Below are 27,236 nucleotides of genomic sequence, written 5' to 3' on the forward strand. Positions count from 1 at the left end.
TGGTATCTGTGTAAAAAAATTAACATCTTAATTTTATTCTGACCTCTTGACACTTTTTGTATGGCGAAATGAAATAAAATTACATTAAAAAAAAATTGGAATTGTGTTTTATTTAAAATGAACTTGGAGCAGAGTAAAAAACAAAAGGTACTGAAAGTGGGAAATTTATAGAAAAGAAATCCGATTTTATAATCTGGAATTTTAAATTTTGAAAATTCCCAGCAAAAACTTGGGATTCGTATCAGTCGAAGAACCCATTTCTAGTAGGAAGAAAATACTTAGTCAGTTCTCAAAAACCTACAAAGTAAACAAACTTACTTATCTCATTACTAGGAAATGAGTAACGTCGAAATAGTGTGCCCGTCTGAACACGAAACCAAAGGCGTGGGCAACCGCAGAACTCTATATTAATACAAGAGTAAAGTAATTGACTGAATTTTGGTAGAGGGTCACTGTTGGTCCAAAGGGGTCAGATAAGGCTGGGAATTCGTACTAGAAGAGTAAGAAAGATAAGTATAAAAAGGGAAGGGCTAGTGGGTCACCGATGGAGTGCATGACAGATGTACCAAAGAGTTTTTGAGGATTTGCACCATAAGTGTACAAAAAATACTAAAATGTACTACATTTGGTACCATTTCGTATCATGTGTACGGGTGGAGCTAAAAACTTGAAATTTGGAATGGGAATCAATGTTAAGGAATAGAGTCGATGTAAGGAGGTTGTTTTGAAAGTATGTACTCGAAAAGTGCACACTTCAAAAACTAAAAGTACTGAACGGTCCTAAATTTAGTACAATTTGAATTTGGAAGCTGGAATCCTGAAATTAATCCTTACATATTTGTACGAAAATTACTCTAAATTTGGTACAATTACGATTTGAGTGAACCGACAGAGATGAAATTCTGAAATTTCAAAATAAGATTACTATTGCATTGTAGGACTGAGGAATGTAGGTATTTTTGGAAATTCGTACATATGTGTACTCAATGATATATTTTGGTTGAACCGATAGCATTGGAATTCTGAAATTTGGAAATAAGATTTCTCTTGAACTGTATAATGTAGACAGTTATGAAAATTTGTACATTTGCTCTCAAAGGTACTAAATTTGGGTATGGGTGAACCAATAGAGCTAGTTTCAGGAAAATTGGAAATAAGATTTCTGCCACAATGTCAAATTTGTACTAAAATGTACTGATTTAGGTACAATTTGTATTTGGGCGAACCAACAGGGGTGGAATCTTAAAGTACTTAAAGTACGCTATTCATGTGTAACCTGAAAATATGGGGGAGTTTTCGGAAATGTGTACTATAATTGTACGAAAAGTACTGAATGGTACTATATTTGGTATTGTGTGATGGCATAGAGATAAAATTCTGAAATCTTATATTAAGATTACTGATGGTATCTGTTGTGCGAAAATTACTATATGGTACTAAATTTGGTATTGGGTGAAGCTATATAGGCTAGAATCCTCAAAATTTGATATTGAGGTCTCAGTGGGTATCCGGGATTGAGATATGGAGGTAGTTTTGGACATTTGGTATATAATTATATGAAAAATACAAATGAAAAATACAATAGGTGAAGGGGTTAGGGGTTTATATCTGGATTTGAAATATGGAAGTGGTTGTGGAAATGTGTACTATAATTGCTCGAAAAGTACTTAGTGTTACTGAATTGGGTATTGGATGAGGTCTCTGTGCTATCTGAAATTGATGAATGAAGGCGTTTTTGAAAAAGGAAATGTGTACTATAATTGTACGCAAGTTCTAAATAGTACTAAATTTGGCATTGGATGAAGGGATAGGATAAAATATTGAAATTTAATATTTAAATTACTGATGTACCTGTTTTCGGGATTTGGTGGTGGTTTGGAAATGCGTTCTGTATTTGTACGAAAAGTACTAAATTTCATATTGGACGAAAGGATAGAACTGAACTCCTGAATAACTGCTTCTGGATATGCGTATTATTATTATTGCCTAAATGGTAACAAATTTGGTAATGGGGGAAATTAAAGAGCTTACATTCCGAAATCTGACATTTAGGTCACTGTTGATTTTTAGAGTTTACATATGGAGACAATTAAATAGTTTTGGACGAAAAAAATGGAGCACTGTGAAATGGTTTTACTAACATCCTCCTCGGTAAACTTCAAGAAAGATTTTGGAGACTTTTTCGTATAAAAAGTAGACATTTGCCTATTATTGTGTCCGAAAAAGGAAGCACTCGAATAATCAATACAAAACCTTGAAAGTCTAAAAATTTAGTACGAAGAATGAAAACTGTTGCCAAACTGAACATATTGTGAATTTTGAGTACTAAAAAGGCCTAAAACTAAATATTGGAAGGAATCTAAAATTTTAAGGTGGACTTTTCGCTGAAGAAGCAGCGGGCACTTGCTAATGTGATATAATGTAATAATTATTATAAATATACATTAAGGAATGCCAGGTATCGAAAACTGTCCTCTTTTATGAATTACTGGCTATATAATGGTACCTTCCACTTCAGGGTTCTAAGTCATATATTCGAATACATACTACACCTCCTCCCAAAAATGTCGATATTGGACAATATTTTCCTTTGCTGAAATTAAACTAAAATCTCTTTTCAATAACTTCAGATATCACTTCCTTTTTAATTATTTTCGAAACACATATACCATATGTTCCGCTCATAAACATTTCTGAAAAAAAAAAATGAATTTTATTTATTACCGCAATTACAACAAGTATCTGCTGCCCAAGGTCGTTTTATTAAATAACCTTTGATTTATGATGACGTTCAACAACCGTAGCAATGGAAGGAGAAAAAAACATTAATTGTGTCAATAGCTAGCTACCACAACGAAATAACCTCATTTAACACTATTCGGTTAACGTTTACAATGGAGGGCTTAAGTGAAACTTTTTACCAAAAAAAAAGACTCAAAAGATACAGATACCAAAAAAAAAAAAAAAAAAAAAAAAACATTACTCCATGTGTATGTCTGTTCATGTACAAATCGCAATACCGGCTTAAACCTCATACGCGACTACTTCAATGGTAACAAAAACATGTTTCTTGTAAGGTTATGTTGTTTTTACCAAAAAAAAAATAATATTACTTGTTTTTTTTTTCTTGGTGGAAAATTTTTTGAACACAGCAAAGATTCGGAGTTCCAAATCACACAACAACAACATTCAAGGGCATTAAACACTAAGTACAGAACCACCGAATAATGTTCGATGCTAAGTTCTGTTGGCCAAAAGTTTTTAATGGTTGAGTTCACTCAGCAATGTAAGCATATAATGTGTCTTAAAATGTAATTACACAATCATTATGTTTGGCAGGCAGGTATGAACGAACACACGGCGTATATGCTCCAACCACATACATCATTGCCGAGACAACAATCACAGCTGCATGCTAGATGTGAATGCAATCAAGCGTCAATCGATGCCAATTGCTTCCTCCGGCTTGAAGTCGTTGCATCGACAAACCGACCGGCGGACCACCACATGGAAGTTTAACGGTCAACGACTTTATTGCCATTGTTGATTTTTTCTTACAGATATTTTTGATTTTTTTTACATAAAAACTGGTTACATACGAAATCGAAAGTTTAACAGAAAATTATGCAACAGTCAGGTTGAGGCTTTTGTTGTTGTCTGTTTCAGGTGATAAAAATGCAATGATGAAGCTGGTCTTGCATTTTTTGGCTATGTCAGTGGATTTCAGTACTGTAGAAAAATAAATAATGAGTTGTTATCAAAATTATTTGAAAATGTGTTCTGAAATATTTCATAATATCCGTAATTCGCATGCTGAAGGAGTTTCAATATCTTTGGGCACGGGTTTCGGAATCATAATAAGGTTTAAATATTTCAGTGGTATATGCTTGCCTCATTATAATGGGTTTCAGATCTATGTTTGACGGAAGCGCAGAAAATTTTTCTTAGATGCATAATGTTCCAATACATAAGATATGAATCCTAACTCCAAACCGTCTCTTTGGTCTCTTTGGACAACATTTTTATACATATCTTTGATACGGCAAAATGAGCCTCATCGAAATAATGGTTTTAGACCCTAGGTCTTTTTGGACATACTCCGTTTCCGGACATTTGGAGTCGATCTTGGGACGTCCGTCTGTCTGTATGGCTGGGGCGCACGATAACTCTCGAAGGGAGTATCCGACTTGGTACAAACTTGTTACATCCTAATAATATTTTAAACATAGACCGAGTTTGGAGATGGGCAAAACCGGTCCTCTCCTTCTGGTACCTCCCCCATAAAAGATCGACATTTTGAAATAAAACAGTTTACTGCAAAGAAAGAGAATGGATAATACGTTTTTGTTCCAATTTTGCAAATCCTTATATTTGCATCAATGCTAGGTCAGGTGCGTAAATAAACAATGTCGGTCCACTCCATCAAATACCTCTCCACAAAAGGGTCAAACTTTTGAATAATTAAAACTCCTATAAAATGTGATGTAAGAGTTCGATTATCTACAAATTACACACATCATAATATTTTTATTAGCCCCAAGGTCTGGTGTGAAGATGGAATATATCGGTCCACTCCTTCAGGTACCTCACCCACAAATAATAATACTTTGAATATTCGTGAAGCTCATAAAAGACGAAATTAACTTGGTACATTTACATTCAGACTTGGTACATCTCAATATTTCTAGAGATCGGACCATTCCTTCTGGTACCTTCCCCACAAACGGTCAAAGTTTTGATTAACCAATTCGATTATAAAATCCGAAATAAGAATGCGATTCTCTTTATATTTCAAACATAATATTAGTTCTACTAACACAAGATATGCTGTGAAGATGGTACCTTCTGGTACCTCTTCCACCAAGGGTTAAAAATTTTAAATATCCATGAAGGTCATAAAACGCGAAATTTACACCCGATTCCATTCAGACTTGGTACTTCTCAATACTAACATCAACACAAGATCTGTTATAAATACAGCGTGAGATGACAAAAACTGCAACCAACTTCAGACTGCTGTCATTTCTAAGCCACAAGTCCGACAGCTGTTTAAATTATTCCAGTGACAGCTCATTATATTGTTTACAAGCTTACAAAAGCATTTTGTAGAGAATTTTACAGAAAAAAAATTATTCGTGATGGAATTAAAGCGTAATAGTGTGATTTCTTCATATTTGGCTGAAAAACGACAAGTGACTATCGTTAGAGCATTTCAATGTGAATAAATCTTTTGTGTCTCGTATCATCGCTCGTTACCGTGATACTGATACTGGTAGCGTAGACCGACGTCAAGGAAGTGGACGGAAGAAAACAGCAACATCAGCAGAAATGGTTCAAAAAGTAAAGAGCGTCTTGGTCGAAACCCGCCTCGCAGTGGCCGAAAAAGTGAATCTTGAGCTGAACATATCGCAATATTCCATTCGGCAAATATTAAAAAATGAGCTCGGGGTAAAGCCATTGAAGTTCCAAAAAATGCAAGAACATACACCGCACAGAAAGAAAATAGACTCAAAAGAGCTAAAGAGTTGTTTCGCTTGGTTTTCTCCGTCTCCCATGAGAAAACATTCGTTGTCCAGCAGTTTGTAAACAAACAAAATGATCGTGTTTACTTGCCAAAGAGGTCAGCTGAAAATGTGCACCTTCGGTTGGCCACCAGAACTCAAGCACCGGCCATGGTGATGGTGTGGGCCGCCATAACAGCCTATGGGAGTCGTTTTAATCGACTGTGTCATCAGAATAAATGCCGAATATTATCATAAAAATTTTCTGGAGGTTGTATTAAAGCCTTGGGCACGCTAAAATTTTGGCCGCAGACCTTGGACATTCCACCATCGCCACCCAAGAATGGTAACAAAATAAGGTTCCTGGCTTCATTTCCAGCGCACAATGGCCACCAAAATCTCCGGATACCAATCTATTGGACTATTGTGTCTGGAGTATTTTGGAAAGTAAGTTTGGCTCTAAAAAATACCAAAGTGTCGATCACGTAAAGCAAGCGCTTCGCCGGGAATGGACCAAAATACCACTTAGCAACATTCGGGCAGCGTGTGACGGTTTCATTGGCAGTTTGAAGGCCATAATTCGTTACAAAGGTGACCAATTCGAACAAATCTAAACTTATTCTAAATGTTGATGCTATTTTCGAAATGTTTTGCTTTCATTCAATAAAATTAAAAAAATATAAAAATCATGGCCTTTGATTTTGTTGCAGTTTTTTTTTTTTATCTCAGACTGTATTTCAACATTTTCCAAAAACCTGCACATTTCTCATATAAAGTATAGGAAATAGTCGATATAGTCCAAATCTGACACGTTGCAATATTTATATCAGTCTTAGGTGCTTCGGAACCTCCTCCATAAAGGGTCAACAGTTTGAATAATCATAACTCAGGGCTGAAGTATACGTATGTCTATTTTACTTGTTTCTATTAAAATTTTGTTTCTTAAAATAACCAATTTTTTTGGTAATTAAAAAAATGAGTTTCATAATCCCGCTACAGAAATCCCTGACATAACTTACATTAATCGAAGATCTTTTGTTGTTGCAAAATGGTCAGGCTTAAATTAAATAAAACTAAAATTCTTTTGGAAAATCTTCTAAATAATCTGGTAACGCTGCAATGGCAAGATAACTATTCATTTCGCGCTCGGTAAAATCAATTTAAACAAGGGAAAATCGTAGTAATTACAAAAAATTTTGTATTGAGTTTGCTCAACATTTTAATCCAAACTTGTACATATATCGGTTGTGTCGATTTTGATAATTATATTTCCAATTTGGATTGTTATATTCCTTCACGTGTTCTTAAAAACATTTGTACGCAAACATACACACACGCCATAGAACGAGCATCAAAATATAAACAGTGTTTATTACATTTAATTATGGCAACGGTACCTGTGCAAAAAAGAACACATGATACTAAAATCACAAGAAGCAGTGTCAAAGCCTGCATTTGTCCAGTTTGTAAATTAACCATTGGCAGAGGCGTTTATAGCATTGGTTGTTCTGATTGTGTGAATTACTTCCATCCAAAGTGCATTGGCTACAGTGTTTCCCAAATTAAAAACAATAAAACTCTTAAGTACACCTGCAGAACTTGTACTAAACCTAGAGCGTCCTGTGCTAATATTACTCCTGATGCTGATACCAGCACGTCAACACATCAGAGTGAATTTGCATCAGATATCACAACGTCTGACTTAGGAAACAATGTGATGCAGATATGGGCTGATCGTAATAATGAACGAATGCAAAATTTATTTGATGATATGGCCAAAACAATGAAGGAAAGTATTGACGAGCAAATGAAAAGATATGCAGATGACTTCCAGAAAATGGCTGATAGTTTATTTGCATCATTTCGGAACGAATTTATGGCGGGGCTCCGCAATGTAACGGAAAGCGTATCAGTCTGCAATGAGAAAATTGCTGCAAATACTGCTATATTTACAATGCTGACAGAAGATATTAATCAATGCAGAATGACAATCGAAGCCCTCAAAAGTAAGGTAGAACAAATGGAGAAAGAAAACGCAGTTTTGCAAAGACGCCTTAATCGTGCAAACATTGTGGTGAAAGGACTTCCTAAGGGCTTAGCCGACATAACTCAAGCTGTCTTGGCGATTTTCGATTTATGTAATGTAAATCTAGGCATGGGTGATATTCAACATTGTTGTTACTTTGAAGGCGGAAAGTCGGTGCTGGTTAAACTTAATTCAGTATTGGCTAGAGATATGATAATGGCCAACTATCACCATCGATACCCTATTCAACTTAGGGATGTAATTGGTGGTAACATTCAGTCTCGTATTCACCTCTTCGATCACTTTACCCCTAATGCTGTCGCATTGGTTGATGCTTGCCGAAAACTTATAGACAACAATGTAGTGTCCTCGTATAAGATAATTAATGGAGACCGACCCTATGCCAGGGTTACCTTTATTAAAGGTGGATCCAAGTCAATCTACTTAAACGAATGTGAGCAGATTCTAAGAGAGCTTAATGAAGTGAGTGACGTTTTCAATGGTGAAGGTCAAAATTCTTCAAGCAATAATGACGTTGTTGGTGGAAATCCGGTGACTGCTGCACATATGAACATTAATAGCAACAATTATTAATTTCCCATGTTTAACTAATTGATTTTTTCTGAGAAATTATGTGAAATTATTTTAAATTTTTTTTTTTTGCTTTCTTTCTTTCTAATTTAGAAATTGTATATATATATATATATTTTTTTTTTTTTTTAATTTTGGTTCCCCAATTAAATTCATTTTTGTTATGAACATTAACCTTGGACCAATAGTTGACTCTGCATCCTATTTTAGGAATCAACTTTATCCGTTCAAAAATAAACTATCGTTTGGTCACATAAATTGTCAGAGTATTCGTCCATCTAATAATAATTTAAAGATAAATGATTTGAGCAGTCTCATCTGCAATAGTGGCCTCGACTTATTTGGTGTTTCAGAATCTTGGTTGAAGGGTTATGTTTCATCCAAAACAGTCTCAATAGCTGGATATACTCTAGTACGGAATGATCGTCCAATTGCTAGAGGAGGTGGCGTGGGATTATTTATTTCTAAAAATATTAAATTCAAGGTTGTATACCGATCGCCTAACTACGGTGTTTGTGAATCGTTATTTATTGAATTAGGAAGTGGCGTAAAAAAGACTCTTTTTGGTGTGGTTTATTTGCCCCATGGTGATGTCCATGTGTTTGAGGAGTCTCATTGTGATTTATTTGCAAGATACGCTAATGTTATTGTGGTTGGCGATTTCAATAACAATTTATTTGACATTTCTAAGTCCGCGAAAATGAGAGATTCAGTGATGAGGTTGGGTCTTTCGATAGTACATAATTCCCTTCCCACGCATTTTGATGTTTCTCATTCATCGTCTTCCTTAATCGACTATATGCTTGTGAGTCGATACTCATCACTAAGATATTCGTCCCAAGTCCAATGTCCATCAATTTCACACCACTCTCTAATTTTTGCCTCAATTGACTTTTTTATAATACCACAAGAATTATATTATGAATATCGTGATTTCAGAAACATCGATTGGAATGGAATTTTTCAGTATCTAACTAGTTTTAATCTTGAAGAGGCTTTTGCGACTTCGGATGTAGATTTGCAAATACTTGCTTTAAATGATGTTCTCAGTGGCTTATTTTCATTTGTCCCAATTGTTCGCAGGCGTATTAGTAGCTGTTTAGATGGCTGGTTAAATTCTAGAGAAGTTATGTTATCTCGATCATTACGTGATATGGCATATCATGAGTATCTCAGGCAACCTTTGTCGGAAAATTGGAAAATATTTTGTGTATACAGAAACAAAGCCAAATCCGTTTTGAGGAAAGAGAGGAGAAAATTCTATTTAAATTCGTTTGCAGGTCTGAATTGCGCTGAAATGTGGAAAAAGATACGTGCTGGCGGTTGTTTGGGCGAGGATTCAGATTCTATTGAGAATACGTTTGATGTTAATCTTCTCAACGAATTTTTTGTCCAGCCTCCCTCCTCCTTGGGACCGAGACCCGTGGATCTCACTGGGTATCTTGGCCAAGACCATTCTTTTTCATTTAACTGTGTGTTTGATAGTGACGTTATTCGTGCCTTAGGTGCTATTAAGTCCGAAGCTGTTGGATCAGATGGCATACCTGTAAAGTTTCTAAAGCTTGTCTATCCATATTTATCTGCCTATTTTGTGCGATTTTTTAATACTATTTTAATGACGTCTAAATTTCCTTCTTGTTGGAAAAGTGCACGTGTGGTCCCTATTCCCAAGAACAAAGGATGTAATAGTATGGAAAGTTTACGTCCTATAAGTATTCTCCCTGCAATTTCTAAAGTATTAGAGCATCTTATGAAGTTTCAAATTTTGGATTACATTGAAGATAAAAAGTTACTGAGCGATTTTCAGTTCGGTTTCAGGCGTGGTTATGGCACTGTCACTCACTTGCTTCACCTCACGGATACGATAAGGGAGGCTATTGATTCAGGCAGTTTTGGTGTACTTGTAGCTCTTGATTTATCGAAAGCTTTTGACAGGGTCGATAATGTATTGCTGATACAAAAGTTGAAGAATAACTTTCAGTTTAGTAGCACTGCTTGTAAATTAATATATTCGTATCTGCATGACCGATCACAGTTTGTGTGCCTTAATGGAACATCATCTAGGGAACTAGTTATTAATAGTGGTGTCCCACAGGGATCTGTTTTGGGGCCACTTCTTTTTATATTGTATATAAATGATATCGCAGACGAGATCAGTAGTCACCCTTGTGCACCGTTCATTTATGCTGACGACATGCATTTGTTTTTTAAGAATAGTTTGATTTCTAATTTGGAAGTAGATATTAACTCCACTTTAGAGTCAATTAATCATTGGCTTATAGTTAACAACTTCTCTGTTAATGTGGAAAAATCTAAATATATGTTTTTTAAATCAACGAGATGTATATTAAGTCCTAGGCTTCAAATTAATATGAATGGTTCTAGCATAGTATGTGTTGATGAGATGACATGTTTGGGTTGTATTCTTGATAATAAACTAAATTTTGATAGCCATATTCAGTCTCTGTTTGCAGTTGTTATGTCTACATTACGTCAATTGTATTGTAATAATATGTATTTGCCTCAATTTGTTCGAAAGCAGTTAGGTTATGCTTTACTTATGTCCAGAATTAGTTATTGCATTGAGGTTGTTTCTGGAACTTGCCAAGAGAACATTAAAAAGATTGAGAAACTCTATAATATGGTATTACGTTTCGTTTATCGGCTAAAACGTTATGATCACGTCTCAAATTATTCAATACTATTTTTAGGTTCGACTTTCAATACATATGTTAAGCAACGTTTATTAATGATATTCTATAAAATTATTCAGTCTAACTCTCCTGTAGTATTGCGTACCACTTTTGTTTTTTCTCACTCAACCCGTCATACACAGATTGTTATTCCACGCTTTTCCTCCTTAGTGTTTGAACGATCATTTATTGTTAGGGTTGCTCGGACATGGAATGTACTTCCTGTCCAGCTTCGTACTTTTGTCTATCCATCCAGTGTATTTAAAAATAAATACATATCATTCACTGCAACTTGAACTAGACTGTAACCTCTTCTTATGTAGCAGTTCTTTAAAAATAATGATCATTATTGAATTAAATTAAATTATATTATTTATTTTTGGGGAACCAATTGTTTTACTGATATATGTTTAGATATTCACACTTTTTGATACAGTAATTTTATATCACAAAATTGAAATGAATTTTTGTATGCTGCTATATTGTATGTATTTGTAATGTATATTTTCGGCTAAATACAGCTTCTTGCATTACTTGTATGAAATAAACTAAACTAAACTAAACTAAATCTTACAACATTCATCATTTTCATCTTTCTCCACTTGTTATGCTTTCGTTTTACACGAACGAAATAGCATAACCATGTAAGTTACAAAAAAATCCCCTTCGTCGACCGTGCGTTGTCTAGATCGCTAAACCATTTTCTCTCCAAATAATCTGTCTGTACTAGACTTCTGGGAGGTTCATAGAAGATTAAGAAATATTATATATTTATAAAGGTTCATAGTAGAGATTTTATTACCTATAAAAGTTATTCCATATATAGTGAATGGGGAATATTTTTTCCATCATTAGAAGGTCTCTTCAAAATATTTTACGAAAGGAAATGACAAAAGGACAAAAGGAGAAAAGGATTAGATATTTTCTTATTTTAAATTTCTCCCTTTCGAACAATGACCTTGAAATTGAGTAGCATTGTTTATTTCTCTCTTTATTTCTTACAAACATTATGTATATACATTAAAATTTTATAATATTAATTTAACAGAAAATACTTATACATAGCTAAGGTACTTGAAGTCTTTTCAAATTACATGGCCTTCTCTTTGAGTTGTGTATCCAAATATTCCTGGCGCAGCTTTTTGCACATTTGGCCGCCAATGCGCGTCCTCACACGTTCGGGAGATAATTTCATAATGAAATACTAAAATAAGAAATTAAAAAAAAGTTGTAAAATTAATTACGTAAGATCCTTTTGAAAAAATGGCGTCCTTAATTTTCTAACGTTTTTTTAACATTTTTAATTTTTTTTACCTGCAAACCATGTGACCAATAACCCGTTGTCTCCTTACTTTTACCCAATGTAAAAACTGTAGATCTTGCATATGCCGCCGCACTGGGCACCATTAAACTGCCCTGCATTACCGTCTCCGAGTATTGATTCATTTTCGTCACCACAAACAAGGGGGTGACACATTGCACTTCGATATTATGTTCGGCCAATTCCTGTTCAATGGCCAAGCTAAAGGTTCGAACAAAACGTTTTGTTGCGCCATATACAGCCATGTAGGGTAAAGGTTGCAATTCACTGCCCGAGGAGATATTTACAATAATACCTTTACCTTGTTTCTTCATATTGGGTATGATCATGTGGGTCATCATGGTAACCGAACCAATGTTGATATTGATAATATCCCATAACACATCTTCCGGGACATTTTCCAAGGCATCGGGAAAATCGTACATTTTACCAACATTATTGACTGGAAAGGAGAGCAGACATTTAATTTTAAGAGAGGATATGGGATATATATTCTTTGCTCTTACCTAAAATACCCACTGGTATGCCCGCCAATTCATTTTCAATGTGGCCATAAACCTCTTTGCCCTTGGAAAAGTCGGCGGCAATCCATTTCGTTTTAACTTTGTATTCAGATTCTGTAAGCCAATGAAAAAAATAACATAAAAACCAAACATTACAAAAGCTTCTTCAGTCAACCGTTAAAATCCGCCAAAATTTGATTATATGCATCAGATAAGTAGTCCGTCCGTCTGTCTGCTTTCACATATCTCCTCACCAAAAAAAAAAAACTTACCAATTTGATTACAAACTTCCACTAACTTGGCTTTGGTACGTGAAATGAGCACCACATTTAGGCCTTGTTTGGCCAACTCTTTAGCGTATTCCTTGCCAATGCCGTCGGTGGCTCCCGTAATAACTGCAAAAAAAAAAAAAAAAAACAACAAACAAATAAGCTTGAGATTTTTTTGTATTCAAACATAAAGTGTAGAAGCTGGCAATAACCGTTATGTGGCTAAACAGCATAACGACCACCGAAGAAAACCGAAAGCGAAATGAAAATGAAGTAATTAACACTTAAATGTTAATTAGTAAAAGTAAATGCCTAATATTAACAAAGATATGTGACGAAATTTGTGTTTTTTTTTTTTTTTTGGTTTAAAGAATATAACAATAAAAACTCTGGTAAATGCATTAAATAAGAAAAATTAACTATAGCGGACTTAACAGTTAATATGTTTTCAGGGAAGAGGTTTCAATTTAGTCTTATGGAACAAAAATATCAAAATAACAAGTTCAGTAGTATCAATCACTTATTGTCCGTTTATTTAAATATATTTTGACTTCCGATATGATTATTCAAAATATTGAGCCCTTATGGGGGAGTTTCCGAAGGAGTTGCCCAATATTGTCCATTTCGAATCTGATATAAGTCGTATATAAACGTGTCGGATTTGGATTATATCGACTGCTCTCTTCACTTTATACGTAATATAAAATTTAAAGAAGTCGAACATTTATTTCAAATAATTTTAAATAAAAATGTTAGTTTTTTGTGGGGAAGATACCGGAAGTAGTGGACAGAAAAATTCCATATGCACATCAGATCTCGGGTTGAGAAAAATATTTAGATGTAAGGAGAAGGATAAAAATGTTTATATGAACGATTTAGAAGATTTTTCAAAAGAATTTTAGTTATTTGTAATTCTTTGGTTCCTCTTCTATTGAGTTTACGATCTCGTCACTTGGGTAAAAAAAGTTTTTTGTCATAAAAGTTATTTTTAAAACAACTTCTGGGGAGAATGTCCCAGACAAAAAACAAGGGAACTGATGAGGATTGGTGTCTCTTTCCGACCCTAAGTATTCCCTGCCTTACCCCCTGGTAAACATTACCATCGTTCTCCACTTACAAACAAACGTTGTTTTTATAAAAACAACAATATTGGGATTAAGCCTGACCATTTTGCAACAACAAAATACTATGGTATCCTGAACCAACATGCCAACACTGTTCTATACCAAGTTGGAATAGAATCGCTAACTTGTTTCTCCAGTTATCAGAGAAATAAATATTAAAAATTATGAACCCTTATAGGGGTGGTACCAGAAGAGGTAGACCGATATCTATCATCTTCAGACCATATCCTGTATTAAGAGAAATATTGAGATGAGGTACTAGAAGGAGTGAATCGATATATTCCATCTTCATTACTGATATTGGGTTTAATAGAAATATGGACATATGTGCAATTTGAAGAGAATCTGATGCTTGTTTCAAATTATATGAGATGTATGAGATATAATTATTCAAAATGTTGACCCGTTGTAGTGGAGGTACCAGAAGGAGTGAACCGACATATTTAATTTTCACACTTGTTCCTTTGTTGATAGAAATATTGGGATGTGCCAAAATAATCGGGTGCTCATTTTGCATTTTATGAACGTTTTGTTATTCGAAATTTTTGACGTTTCTGTAGGGGAGGTACCAGAAGGATTGAGCCAATATATCCCATCTACACTCCAGATTTTTTGTTGGTTGATGTGTGAAATTTGAAGAGGATCAGATGCTTGTTTCTCTTTTCGTAAGAGTTATAATTATTATAAATGTTGAGCGCTTTTGTGGGAGGTACATGATGGATGGAACCGATGTTACCCATTTTCACACCTGTCATAGTACTTATGCAGATATTGGGAATTGCATAGATTGCACAAAATTTGATGATTATTTCGTCTTCTATATGGTAAAATATATTCTTTGACAATTTTGTCCATTTGCGGGGGAGGTACCAGAAGGAGTGGACCAATATTGCCCATCTCTGAACTCAATATAAGTTTGCCAATAACATTACGACGTACCAAGTTTGGATCAAATAGGATAGTCCCTTTGAGAAATATCGTGCGCACCAGCCAGTCATCCATCCAGACGACGGACGGATGGACACCCCTAGATCGAATCCAAATGTTCTGAAACGGATTTGTCCCAAAGAGACCTAGGGTCTTAAACTGTTATTTCATTGAGGCACGTTTCTGGAGCATCACATGATATATATGCTCAGCAGCCATATGGCTACTGGTAAAAAAAGACGTGACAAATAATCTCTTCACATTACATATGGAAAATTTGAAGAGAACCCAATAAGTAAAGGTACATATTAAGAAGAGCTATCCACAAAAATATTCTTTTATATTGGGAATATCTGCTAAATCGACTTTGAAGCGGTTTATCATTAACTGTAACTCCTTGAAATAAGCATTTTAGACCCTACAAAGGATATATATTCTTGATCAGCATTCGATTTTATACCGAGTTAGCCCTATTCTTATGCATGAAATTGTGATGTTTTACCGTTTTAGTCCCTATATGTAGGAAACATCTGTAAAAAGAACTGTCCGAGACTACATCTACTACCCATTTAACTGTACTTCCGATATATGATATTTTCATGATTTGTGTCGCATTGTTTACAGGAATTGTAACAAATTTTGTATTTGGAGCTAGTAATGGGGACAACCCCCATTCATTCATAACCCCTTGTATATAGTATATTCCATATTTTGATGAAAATAGCTAAATTTTTCCACAGAATTATCTCAAATAGGCAATGTCATCGTCTGTGACGTCTGATATTTGGAATTTTTAAAATTTCCCTCAAAATTGTGGAGAATATTCAATCTTTGGCCGAACTTAACTGCTTTTCATAATATAATAACATAATTTTCACTTGTGTTCGAATACGTTCAGGTAAGATATAGACTTTAGATGTATTCTGGGACATACAGCAGAATTTTATGACAAATACTTTTTTTGGAATATTTTACTTAACTACGACCACTTTTAAATGATTTTAGTCCAGTACAAGCTATTTTCTATTCCAATGTTTCTACTATCATTGTAAACATGCATTTTTGCAGATTTTTGTCAATGACCAATATATACTATAGAGGACGGTCACATACATCCACACATTAACTCTTACAATTTTATTGGAAAATTCTGCTAAATGTCAAGAAGTTGCACATGGAATGTAATAAAATTGTTTATTTTTACATGCATATTTGATGCAATAAATAAACAAAATGTGTGTTTGTTTGTAAATTGTAAACAAATAGTGTTTCAAAATTATTTATAAACTGTTTAATTTATAGATGATATTGAAAGATTATGTCTGCCATTGCTCGGAAAGGTAGCCTTGCAGCTCCAGGTCAATGCAGAAAAAAAGTAAAAAAGTAAAGCTAGAATCATCAGAATACTGAGTAGCGGGATGTAAAGTTATATGGTTGCTATATGAAAACAATGTATACAATGGCCTTCTACAGGAGGTAGAAATCGCTGAAATCTTTAAAATATCGGATATAGGGAGGTACCGTTATATGAGGCTATACGAAAATATGTATCTATGAATACGAACACCACTTGGGGTGGGGAGCGCCACTTATGGGCGTTATATTTTGGTTTTTCAATGTGTGAATCAATTCGGAAAATTTTTCGTTCTCTAGTTTTTATTCAATATGTTACCATATTGACAATTAACAGCCAATTTTAAAATTCGAGCCTGAAGCCTTTGAAATATAGAATAAAAAAGATACTGCTGTATTTCCCATGTCAAATAGTAGACCAATACAGAAAAAATATCTGCAGAGGCGAAATGTTTTAAATCAGAGGACACTATTATATGTTGGATGTTATTGGCAGAAAGAGTTTCCTTTTATTGAAAAATAGCCGATACATTTGCAAGTTGATCAAATTTGCAAAAAAAAATCTGAAAAGTCTGAAAATAAAGGAATCGAGATAGACCCATAGTTAATTTTGATGATCTGCATAGAATTGCATTCTGAGTCGATTTATGCATGTCCATCCATCTGTCCATGTATTTTTGTAAACAAAGTACAGGTCTCATTTATTGCCCGATCCAGATGAAATTTTGCACAAGTAATTCGATTGAGCCAAGGACGAATCCTATTGCAATTGGAGATAATTGGTCAAAATTTAGATATAGCTCCCATATATATTTTTGTCCGATTTGCCTTTTATTGTGCACCAAACATGTAATAACCGAATGTGGAATTTTGCACATACGACCAAATTAGGTCTGAATATAAGTGTGCCAAATTTGATCGAAATCGGTTCTGATATAGCTATAGCTCCCATGTATATATTCTCCACAGCCGTAATATACACTCCGTAAAAACGATATTCGGGGAAATATATTAAATACGGCTCAGATTTGTATATAGATCCCATATATCTTTATCCGATTTCAAGTTAATTGTGCACAAAATATATTAACATATAAGCCGGAGTTGAAAAGGCTCAAATTTAAATGTAATAGAAATCGATTCAGAGGAGTATATTCTTCTTATACATTAGTTCCTTCGGACTAAATTAAATTTTATTTTTTTTTGTGAAGCTCTACTAAATTTGCAAAGGGGTGTAGGGTATCATAAAGTCGGCCCGCCCGACTTTTAGACTTTCTTAACTGGTTATGTATATTATATAGTTTACTGCTTTTGAAATTTTTATTTGTTTGTCATTCCGTTTTTAACACCTCGAATACACATTTTAGACCCCACAAACTATAATATTCTTGATGAGCATAAAATTCTATGTCGATTTAGCGATGTCCGTCCGTCTGTGAAAATCACTCTAGCTTCCGAACGAAATGAAGTAGATTAATAAAGTTTTGCTCAGATGTATGTCTGTAGGACTTTTGGTATTGAAAATGGGCCATGTAGGTCCACGTTTTGGTATAGCCCCCATATAACGGTACCTCCCGATATCCGGTATTTTGATGATTTTAGCAAATTTTTCACCGGAATTGTTTCAAATATGGGATTTGTAGTTCGTAATGAATACTACAGCCTATGACAGAAAATTGTCTGTGCAGGTCCACTTCTTCGTATAGCCCCCCTACAACGGCACCTCTCAATATTCGGTATTTTGATGATTTTAGCGTCATTATTCAGTGGAATTGTTTCAAATTTGGCATTTGAAGTTCGAAATGAGTACTACAGCCTAAGACAGAAAATTATCTATGCAGGTCCACGTCTTCGTATAGCCCCCATGTAACGGTAGCTCCCATTATTCGGTATTTTGATGATTTTAGCGTAATTATTCACCGGAATTATTTCAAATTACGTATTTAGATTTCGTAACGGGAACTACAGTCTGTGACAGAAAATTGTCTATGCAGGTCCGGGTTTTCGTATAGGCCCCATTTATCTGTACCTCCTTATATTCGCTATTTTGGCGATTTTGGGTACAATACTCACCTAAATTGTTTGAGATGTCGTATTTGAAGTTCGTAATGAATGCTACAGCCTGTGACATAAAATTGTCTATGCAGATCCAGGTCTTCGTATAGCTCCGATATAACGGTACCTTCCTATATGTGGCATTTTGAAGATGCTACATTATACCCGTTTATAATAAGGTTAGCTTATAACAAACAATGCCTATGTAGGTCCACGTCGTATAGACCCCAACATAACGACTATTTTTATTTTTTTGAAAAAAAAAATAGATCCCAATATAAGGGCTATTTTTTTTTTTTTTTTTTTTTTTTTTTTGAAAAAATTCCAAATGGTGGAGGGTATTCAAAGTTCGGCCCGGCCGAACTTACTGCTTTTTAACTTGTTATGTTTTTATATAGCATACTGCCTTTGAAAGTCGTCTCATCCAACATTCATATCAGAGGTCAGTATAAGTTTGTGCTGTTTATATCTTTCATAATTTATTCAAATTTATTTTTGCAAATTCTAATTTGTAAAACTTCACATTGTAGTTCAGTGAACTTGTGTCATGCATCTCATTCAATATTTGCAAAAAATGTTGTATTGTCTGCTTAACTAGTTGAATAATTTGGAGATTTCCTATTTTACTATATATGTGTATGTATCATTTTAAGTAATTAATTATTGTTTATACGAAACACGATACAAATGTATCGTGGGCGTTGGTTGTGACAAATTAATTGAATTAGCTTCATCTTTTTTTTTGTGAATATAGTAAGTGACCGGCTAAGAATCATCATGAAAAATCCAATTTTAACTACAACTATTAAACCTTTGTAAATATTAAGGAGTTAAAACGTAATTTCTAAAACATGACAAATTCTACACCATTGTACTTGCAACACGTTTGAATTTTCATTTCAATTTTATTACAATCTAGTTGATATATTTTCTTTGGCATGAGTTTTTTCTTTATCTAACAATAATCTATTGAAAAAAGTTTGACACTGAAATCGAATATTAAATCTTTCACAAAACTTGAAATAGATAGCTATGCATAAATTATATTCCGTTTATATATTTCATTGGTTTTTATATAAAATTCTGTGTTTCCAAATTAATTGCCATAGACTTGAACTTGACTTTGTTCAGGTTTTTCTATTCCCCCACCAGAAATTGCGTGAAATGAAAACAATAAAAAACCTTAAAACTCTTTAAATCCCAAACAATTTCACGCACTTTATTCAAGTGGATACAGTGGAGAATACGAGGGCAACTGCTGGTTCACGAAGTTAATATCATAGCACAGAGTGTAAACAATGCAAGGCCGTTTCAGACTTCATTACGACAAAAACTCAAAAAAAAAAGCTAAGCTGTCATCTAGCGTGCCATGGTAAATTACACAAAAAATAACTAAATATTAATAAAAACAGAGGAACATAAAGAGAAAACAGACAAAATACTACTACTTCTACTATTTGGGATGAATGAAATGAAAACAAAAGCGGCAACAACAATTAAACGCACGATTCATGCGATTTTATTTGCCGTCTGAACTAAAAGCTGTAACCGCATCAGCAACCTAATCGAAGCATAAAAAGCCGGTTAGTTGTTCATCCATTTGTGTTTAAATTAATAAATTTAACGCTGAAGTACCAGCTGTAGTGGAGGGAGTGACTATTGAGGCTATGTTACTGGGTGAATACTAGTTCAGTAAGGGATTTCAGTATTATGTCTATTTTTCTAAAAGGACGAAAATAATTGGGGTTGTTCAGCAGGATATATGCCATGCTCAATGAAGAGATAAATTCCATGATATACTTAATTTGAGCCGCTTTCGATTTAAAAAAAAATTATTTATATGATCTTTTTGATGTATCGAATATCATTCTTATGGAGGGGATTTTTCGAACTGGATAAAACATATAATGGGAGCTAAAGCTTTAACGATTTTAACCAATTTTTAAAACTGGCTTCTGGGGTCAACACCAGCACATGTGCCAATATTTATTTAGTTAAGTTCATCGGATTATAAATTTGATTTAGTTAATAAAAATTCGGAAGTATCCGAAATATGCCCTCTGCCATATGGCTACAGAGGGTATATATCATTTGATACTGTCAAAACGTGCCTAGTTGAAATAACTGTTTTAGACCCTAGGTCTCTTTGGATCAAATCTGTTTCAGGGCATTTGGAGTCGATATATAGTACGTCCGTCCGTCTGTCTGGCTGGTGCGCACTATAACTCTCGAAGGCAGTATCCGATTTGGTCCAAACTTGGTACATCATAATATTATTGTCAAACTTAGATCGAGTTCGGGGATGGGCAATATCGGTCCATTTCTTCCGGTACTCCTCCATAAAACAACATTTTCAAAGAAAATAATTTTCTGCACAGAAAGCGAAAGGATTATCCGATTTTGCTCCGACTTTGCGAATCCCAATATTTGCATAAGTTGTAGGTTAGGTGCGAAAATGGACAATATCGGTCCACTCCATCAAATACCTCCCCCACAAAGGGCAAAAATTTTGAATAATTATAACTCTTATAAAATGTGATGTAAGTGTCCGATTGTCTTCAAATAACACACATCACAATATTTTTATTAACCCAATATCTGGTATAAAGGTGGAATATATCGGTCCACTCCTTCCGGTACCTCCCCCACAAAGGGTCAAAATTTTGAACATACATGAAGCTAATAAAACACGAAATTAATATCCGATTACCTTCAGACATGACACATCTTAATATTTTTATCAACACAAGATCATTAATAAAGATGGTAGAGACCGGACCATTGTTTCAGATACCTCCCCCATAAAGGGTCAAGGATTTGAATAACCAAAACGAGCATAAAATCTGAAATAAGCATCCCGCTCTCTTCAAATTTCACACATCACAATATTTTTATTAACCCAAGGTCTGGTGTGAAGATGGTTCATATCGTTCCAGGTAGACCATTTCTTCTGGTACCTCCCCCAAGATTTTGAAAAACAAAACTTTCTTCAAATTTCACACATCCAAATATTTTTGCTAATTCAGGATCTGTTGTAAAGATGATATATATGCGAACCTCTTCTGGTACCTGATCTGGTCAATATTGGCCGACTGCTACAGAGCATCCCTAATAAAGGGTCATAACTCAGGCTGAGGACATAAATCTGCAGGCAAAACCGACTGATACTATTTTACTTGTTTTTATAAACAACTTAAATTGAATGAAAAAACTGTAAAGTTGACCAAATCTATGCCAAATATCAAATTTCGTACCATTTAGCACTTTTCATACATTTTTAGGAACGATTTTCCAAAACCACCTTCAAATCTCAAGGCCAAATTTCAGAAATCAAGCACAATCTATTCACCCACTACTTAATTTAGTACCTTACGTATTTATAGTACGTATTATCAAAAGCACCTACTCATGTTAACCCTACCCACCAGCAGTGACCCAAATATCAACATTTCAAATATTCCATGTATTATTTTTCAAGAACCGAGCTTTATCTCATCCCTACACACCAATATTGACCCACATGTAAAATTTTAAGTTTCTAGCTTCGGTCGTTTGTCTGGGCATTAAATTAATGAAATAATTTCAAAATACACATTTCGAAATGAATTCACTAAAATGGCTGTAACTCATGAATCAATACACATACAAATATACACATATACAAATAAACCTGCGTATTAAAGTCACTTTTCATATGAATTTTACAGAAACAAAATCGGCTACCGCATTCCTTAGAACATAAATGACTAACACAATGCAACTTATATTTATATATAACAAGTAAATTACACATGTGTCTTAAATCTGTGCGCTAGGCAAAATAACATCCACTTTCCATATAAACAAGATCCGCCAAATACTTATAGAACATCGCATCATTTTCAGTCCCATTTAAATTATTTCGCTAGGTTACGCATAATATATTACCAATTAGCATTTGCCTTTCTCATTGAAACAACAGCCTCCTCAATCAATTGCCGACATATAACCAAGTTTTGGCATAATAATAAGAGTGCGAAATTTGTTTTGCGTTTCTTTCATAAAAAACTTGATCAATAAATTTAAAATAAAAAATTCTCATTTGGTATTCTGGAATGTCAGTCTCCTGTACTTTTCTCTTTAAATATATGGTTTCTATGGCAACATTTCTTAATTGTATTCCTGTTTCTTGTTAATTAAGTACTATTTCTGTTAAAATACCATACTGGTTTTTATTTTTCCAAATAGTTTGAATTCGCATATTTATCAATGTCTTCTTTTTTATATTCTATGATAATTTTATATTTTTTTGCGTAACATTTGCATTATTATCACAAAAACACGCATTGCCAGAATGTTGACAAAAAATGGTAAGATATTTAAAGAAAACAAATTTATATTTTTCACTTTTCTTGGATACAATTTAAAAAATATTTTGATTTTTTATCAACAAAAGAAAACCAAAATTAATAAAAAAAAATATACGTTATATCGTATAATATATATATATATATATATATATATGTAAACCTTGTTGTAAAACGTTTGCAAAATTTTGGAATCATAAGTATTTTTTACCGTATTTAGTACTATTGTTTTAAAATGTACCCCTTTTAAGCTCAAAATACAGGTTCCAAATTTTTCAAAATTTCAAGCTTCCAAACTTTGTTTTTTAAAAAATTTCATCGAAATTTTAGCATTAAAATAATGCAAACTGGCAACATGAATTCTCAATGGGTTCTGAGTAAATATAATACTTGATTCCGAAAAAAAGTGTCAGTGGGCCAATTTATAACAGCACAATTTAATTTTGGCTAAATGAAAATAAACAAGTTTCAGCAACTGTGCACTGTTTGGACAAATCATAAGTAAACAAATGAAAAATGAATGAAACCTGAAATATGCATTCAAAATAGCAATAAGTTGCATAAGAGCAGGAGGGTAACGACGTCGAACAAACTTTATTGATTGAATGAATAGATGAGTGAATACGCACATGACTGGACATAAAAATTGCATTGTTGTCATTGGTAATGTTTTCGCAATATTGGCAATTACACGTTGATGTAAAATTTAATTTTGCAATAGTCTGTAAGACTATTTTTGGAAAGTCACTAAGTGTTAATCGTCTTATAGACAATCAATCGATTGTTTTGATTGTTAGAGGTAATATCTGTTGTCATTAGGGCAGTTGTGATTAAAGTCTTTCATATATAAAGAGAAGACCCGCAGAGGGAATTGATCATTTGATAGGCCAATAAATTTCTTTTCTAACTAACGGTCAAGAACTCTTTGGACCAAACACGTGTTAGGACATAAAGGATCCGATCAAGCTATATCAATCTCATTATCCGTATATCTGTGCGCACGATATCTGCAGAAAGGATTGTCCGATTTCATCCATACTTGATACATCGTAATATTTTCAACAATTAAGGGAAGAACAATATCGGTCCAATATTTTGGACAAAAATCAAATCACATATTGAGGCATGTGAGTTCCTGATGTTGGCCCGACTTAGCACCTCGTAATATTTAGATGAGACTTACTCAAGTGCGAGTATGAAGAATATGAGCTCAATAATTCTTGTATCTCCTCCACAAAGACGTTTATCAAACCCCGAGAATCCTAATGTTTTGGTATAATGTAATATATATGGCCTCTCATTCTGGTACCATCAACATAAAAACATAAAATAACCAGTAAAGAAAGTCTTAAAGTCGGGCGGGGTCGACTTTATGATACCCTACACCACTTTACTAATTTAGTAGAGCTCCGCATAACAATTAAATTTTTTTTAATGGGAGAATTCAATCACACACGCTTTGATTATAATTATAATTTAAAGTTCAAAGCACTAAATATGCCGAACCATTTGTATCTTTTAAATTCGGACTTGTATTGCCCATTTGGTTCACAATTAATTTGAAATTGGATAAAAAATATATATGGCAGCTATATCCAAATCGGAACCGATCTCGATAAAATTTTGCAAAGATATTTCTGAGCTGTATTTGATATATTTCCCTGAATATCTTTGTTACGGAGTGCATATTACGGCTGTGGGTAACAAATATAACAAATCGGAAGAACAGTATATATGGGAGCTATAGCTATTTCTGAACCGATTTCGATCAAATTTGCCATAGTTATTTTCAGGCCTAATTTGGTTGTATGTGCAAAATTCCATACTATTCGAGTTGATATTACACGTTTGATGCACAATAAAAGGCAAATCGGACGAAGATATATATGGGAGCTATATCTAAATTTTGACTGATTATCTCCAATTTCAATAGGGTTCGTCCTTGGGCCAAACAAATGATTTGTGCAAATGATTTCAGAATGTGATTCTATACAGATCATCAAAAGGAACTATGGGTCTATCTCGTTTCCTTTTGCCTGTTGCAAACAAATGCACAAAGACATAATACCACGACCACCTTGTGGTGTAGGGTATAATCATAAATGATATGACATGAGTAACGAAGTACTCAATGTAGTTAAAACTTGGTACATTATAATACTTTGATAACAGAAGAAAGAAGAAGGAAATGTAGTATTTCAAAAAATTCCATTAAAAAATGTGGCTAAGATCATCATAATATCGAAAATGTGGGAGGAGGGGGTATCGTTATATGGAGGCTATACGATATCGCATAGAGTAAAACCGAATAAAGATAGGAAGCTAAAATTTTGAACAGATCAGTCTTTTGTCTGCAGGCAGCTCAAGTTCGAAAATGGACTATGTCGATTCACGATATCGTATAGCCCCCATAAAACGGTACCACCCGATATGCGGTATTTTGATAATTTTAGGCAAATTTTTCAGTAAAATTGTCTGAAAATCCACAAAAGGAATTCCATCTGAGTCATTTACCCAATGGAAGAATATTTTCTATATAGGTCCACGATATCGTATACTCCCCATATTCGGTACCTAACTATATTCGGTATTTTTATGATTAAGCTACGCTTTTCGATGGAACTGTCCAAAAATCCATACTAGAAGTTCTTTCTAAGAATTTAAGCCCTTGGAAGAGATTTGTCTATATGGGTCCACGATATCGTATATCCCCCATATAACGGTACGTCGCAATATTCGTATTTTGATTATTTTAAAGACATTATTCATCGGAGTTGTTTCAAATTTCGTATTTAGAGTTCGTAATTGGAACTACATTCTATGCTAGAAAATTTTCTATGGAGGTCCAGGTCTTCGTATGGGCCCCATACACCAGTGCCTCCCTATATTCGGTATTTTGACGACTAAGCTACATTATTTACCGGATTTTTTTTTCAAGTTTTGTATTTGAATATTGTAATGGCTTATGACAAAAATTGCCTACGTAGGACCACGTCTTCGTATAGACCTGAATATAACGGCTACATTCGGTATTTTTAAGATTTTAACAGAATTTTTAAAGGAATTTATTTATTTATTTCTTTTTTTAAGTTTCCAAATTTATTCCATATGGTGGAGAGAGTTCGACACGGCCGAGCTTACAGCTTTTTTATTTCTTTTACATTGCATTTCTCATAAATCCATTTCATTTTACTGAAACATTACAATTGGATGTCCGATTTTCTATATTTCGACTACCTTTTATCATAAGGAGTTTAATTCAAAAAAAAAAAAAAAAAAAACTTTTTTTAAGAGCCGAAAGAAGACCACATTGATCAAAGGTCAACATTAACTACATGAAAAGCTTTAAAGAGCAAATCAAATTATATTCAATTTTAAACTCTGGCCAAAATTTTTCCCCCAATTTAAATAAACTAGATTTGATTTAACATTTAAAAATGCGGAAAATATAAAAATTTTATTCTTCTTGAAAAAAATCCAATTCCTCGTGTAATGCTATCTGCCGACTTCATGATTTTAAATTTTGTTTTGCACCACAGCATTTCCGATTCTTATATCAAACAATTATTTTATTGAGTTAATTTAATTTTTTTTTATTATTTTTTTTGCACTTCACAAATTATTTTATTTTTTTTTTTTTAATTGTAACTTAACAAAAAATGATATGGTGCCATTGACCCTGATGATTTATTTATTTAAAATTTTACAAGTCTTGGAAATCTTTGACATTTTAGACATTGTTTCGATTGCTTTAATTTTCATTCTAATGAGATTTCTTCACACACTCACACACACGCGTTTTCGGAAAGTGTTTAAATCAAATTTCAGTTTAATTGTCTATGAATTATTCATGAATTTCTTTTTCTAGTTTTTAATCAATCGAATTAATTTTGTTACTTTCTCACCTGCCCATTTTCCGTATTTGTCGACCAATGTTGTTGGTAGCTGAGGTTGGAAGTATGGCTGGAGCAAAGATTTGATAATGGAAATCACAGATATAAAATTATCGTAAATAAATACGGCCAGAGCCCATATTCCGACAAAATAAATGAAACCGGAAAGCAAAGGCAACATGTCGAACACGAATAACATTGCAAACTACGGGGTGTTGATTTGAAATGTATTTTTTAGCGTTAAGGGGAGCACAATTTTGTTTAGTTTTATAGCAACAAAAACACTCTGCTGTGGGTTATCTTCATGCAACTGATAGCGAAAATTACAAAAATAAAAACACAGAGGTCGGTCACTCGATTAACGCCGTTTCTTATCAATTGATGATTATGTTTTTTTCAATTTTTTGTACAATCACAATGATCGGTAGTATTTTTTTAGTTTGATCAAATTCCAACAAACAACAACAACTCTTTCCAAAAATTTACATTGGTTTTTTTTTTTTTTTTTTTGATACAAGAATGCAATTTTTTGTTTATTTTCAATTCAATTTACACATTTGAACACACACAATTCCAACACTTGTCTCTTGTATCAACCGTTCACGAGCCTCTTGAATTTCGCACTGAATTTCAA

At 33.7% G+C, this 27,236-nt stretch overlaps 1 protein-coding gene across 1 annotated transcript; it reads right to left on the bottom strand.

The window, feature by feature from the left end:
* Positions 1-11,801: 11,801 nt before the first annotated feature.
* On the bottom strand, positions 11,802-27,231 carry LOC101892011 (hydroxysteroid dehydrogenase-like protein 1). Its single transcript, XM_005189364.4, has 5 exons — positions 26,615-27,231; positions 12,908-13,030; positions 12,639-12,749; positions 12,126-12,574; positions 11,802-12,015 (listed from the first exon to the last, which is right to left on the bottom strand). The coding sequence occupies exons 1-5, from the start codon at positions 26,799-26,801 to the stop codon at positions 11,902-11,904; spliced, it is 984 nt and encodes a 327-aa protein (XP_005189421.2). The 5' UTR covers positions 26,802-27,231; the 3' UTR covers positions 11,802-11,901.
* Positions 27,232-27,236: the final 5 nt, after the last annotated feature.

This window comes from Musca domestica, unplaced genomic scaffold (genome assembly GCF_030504385.1).
Source record: "Musca domestica strain aabys unplaced genomic scaffold, Musca_domestica.polishedcontigs.V.1.1 57, whole genome shotgun sequence".
NCBI lineage: Eukaryota > Metazoa > Arthropoda > Insecta > Diptera > Muscidae > Musca > Musca domestica.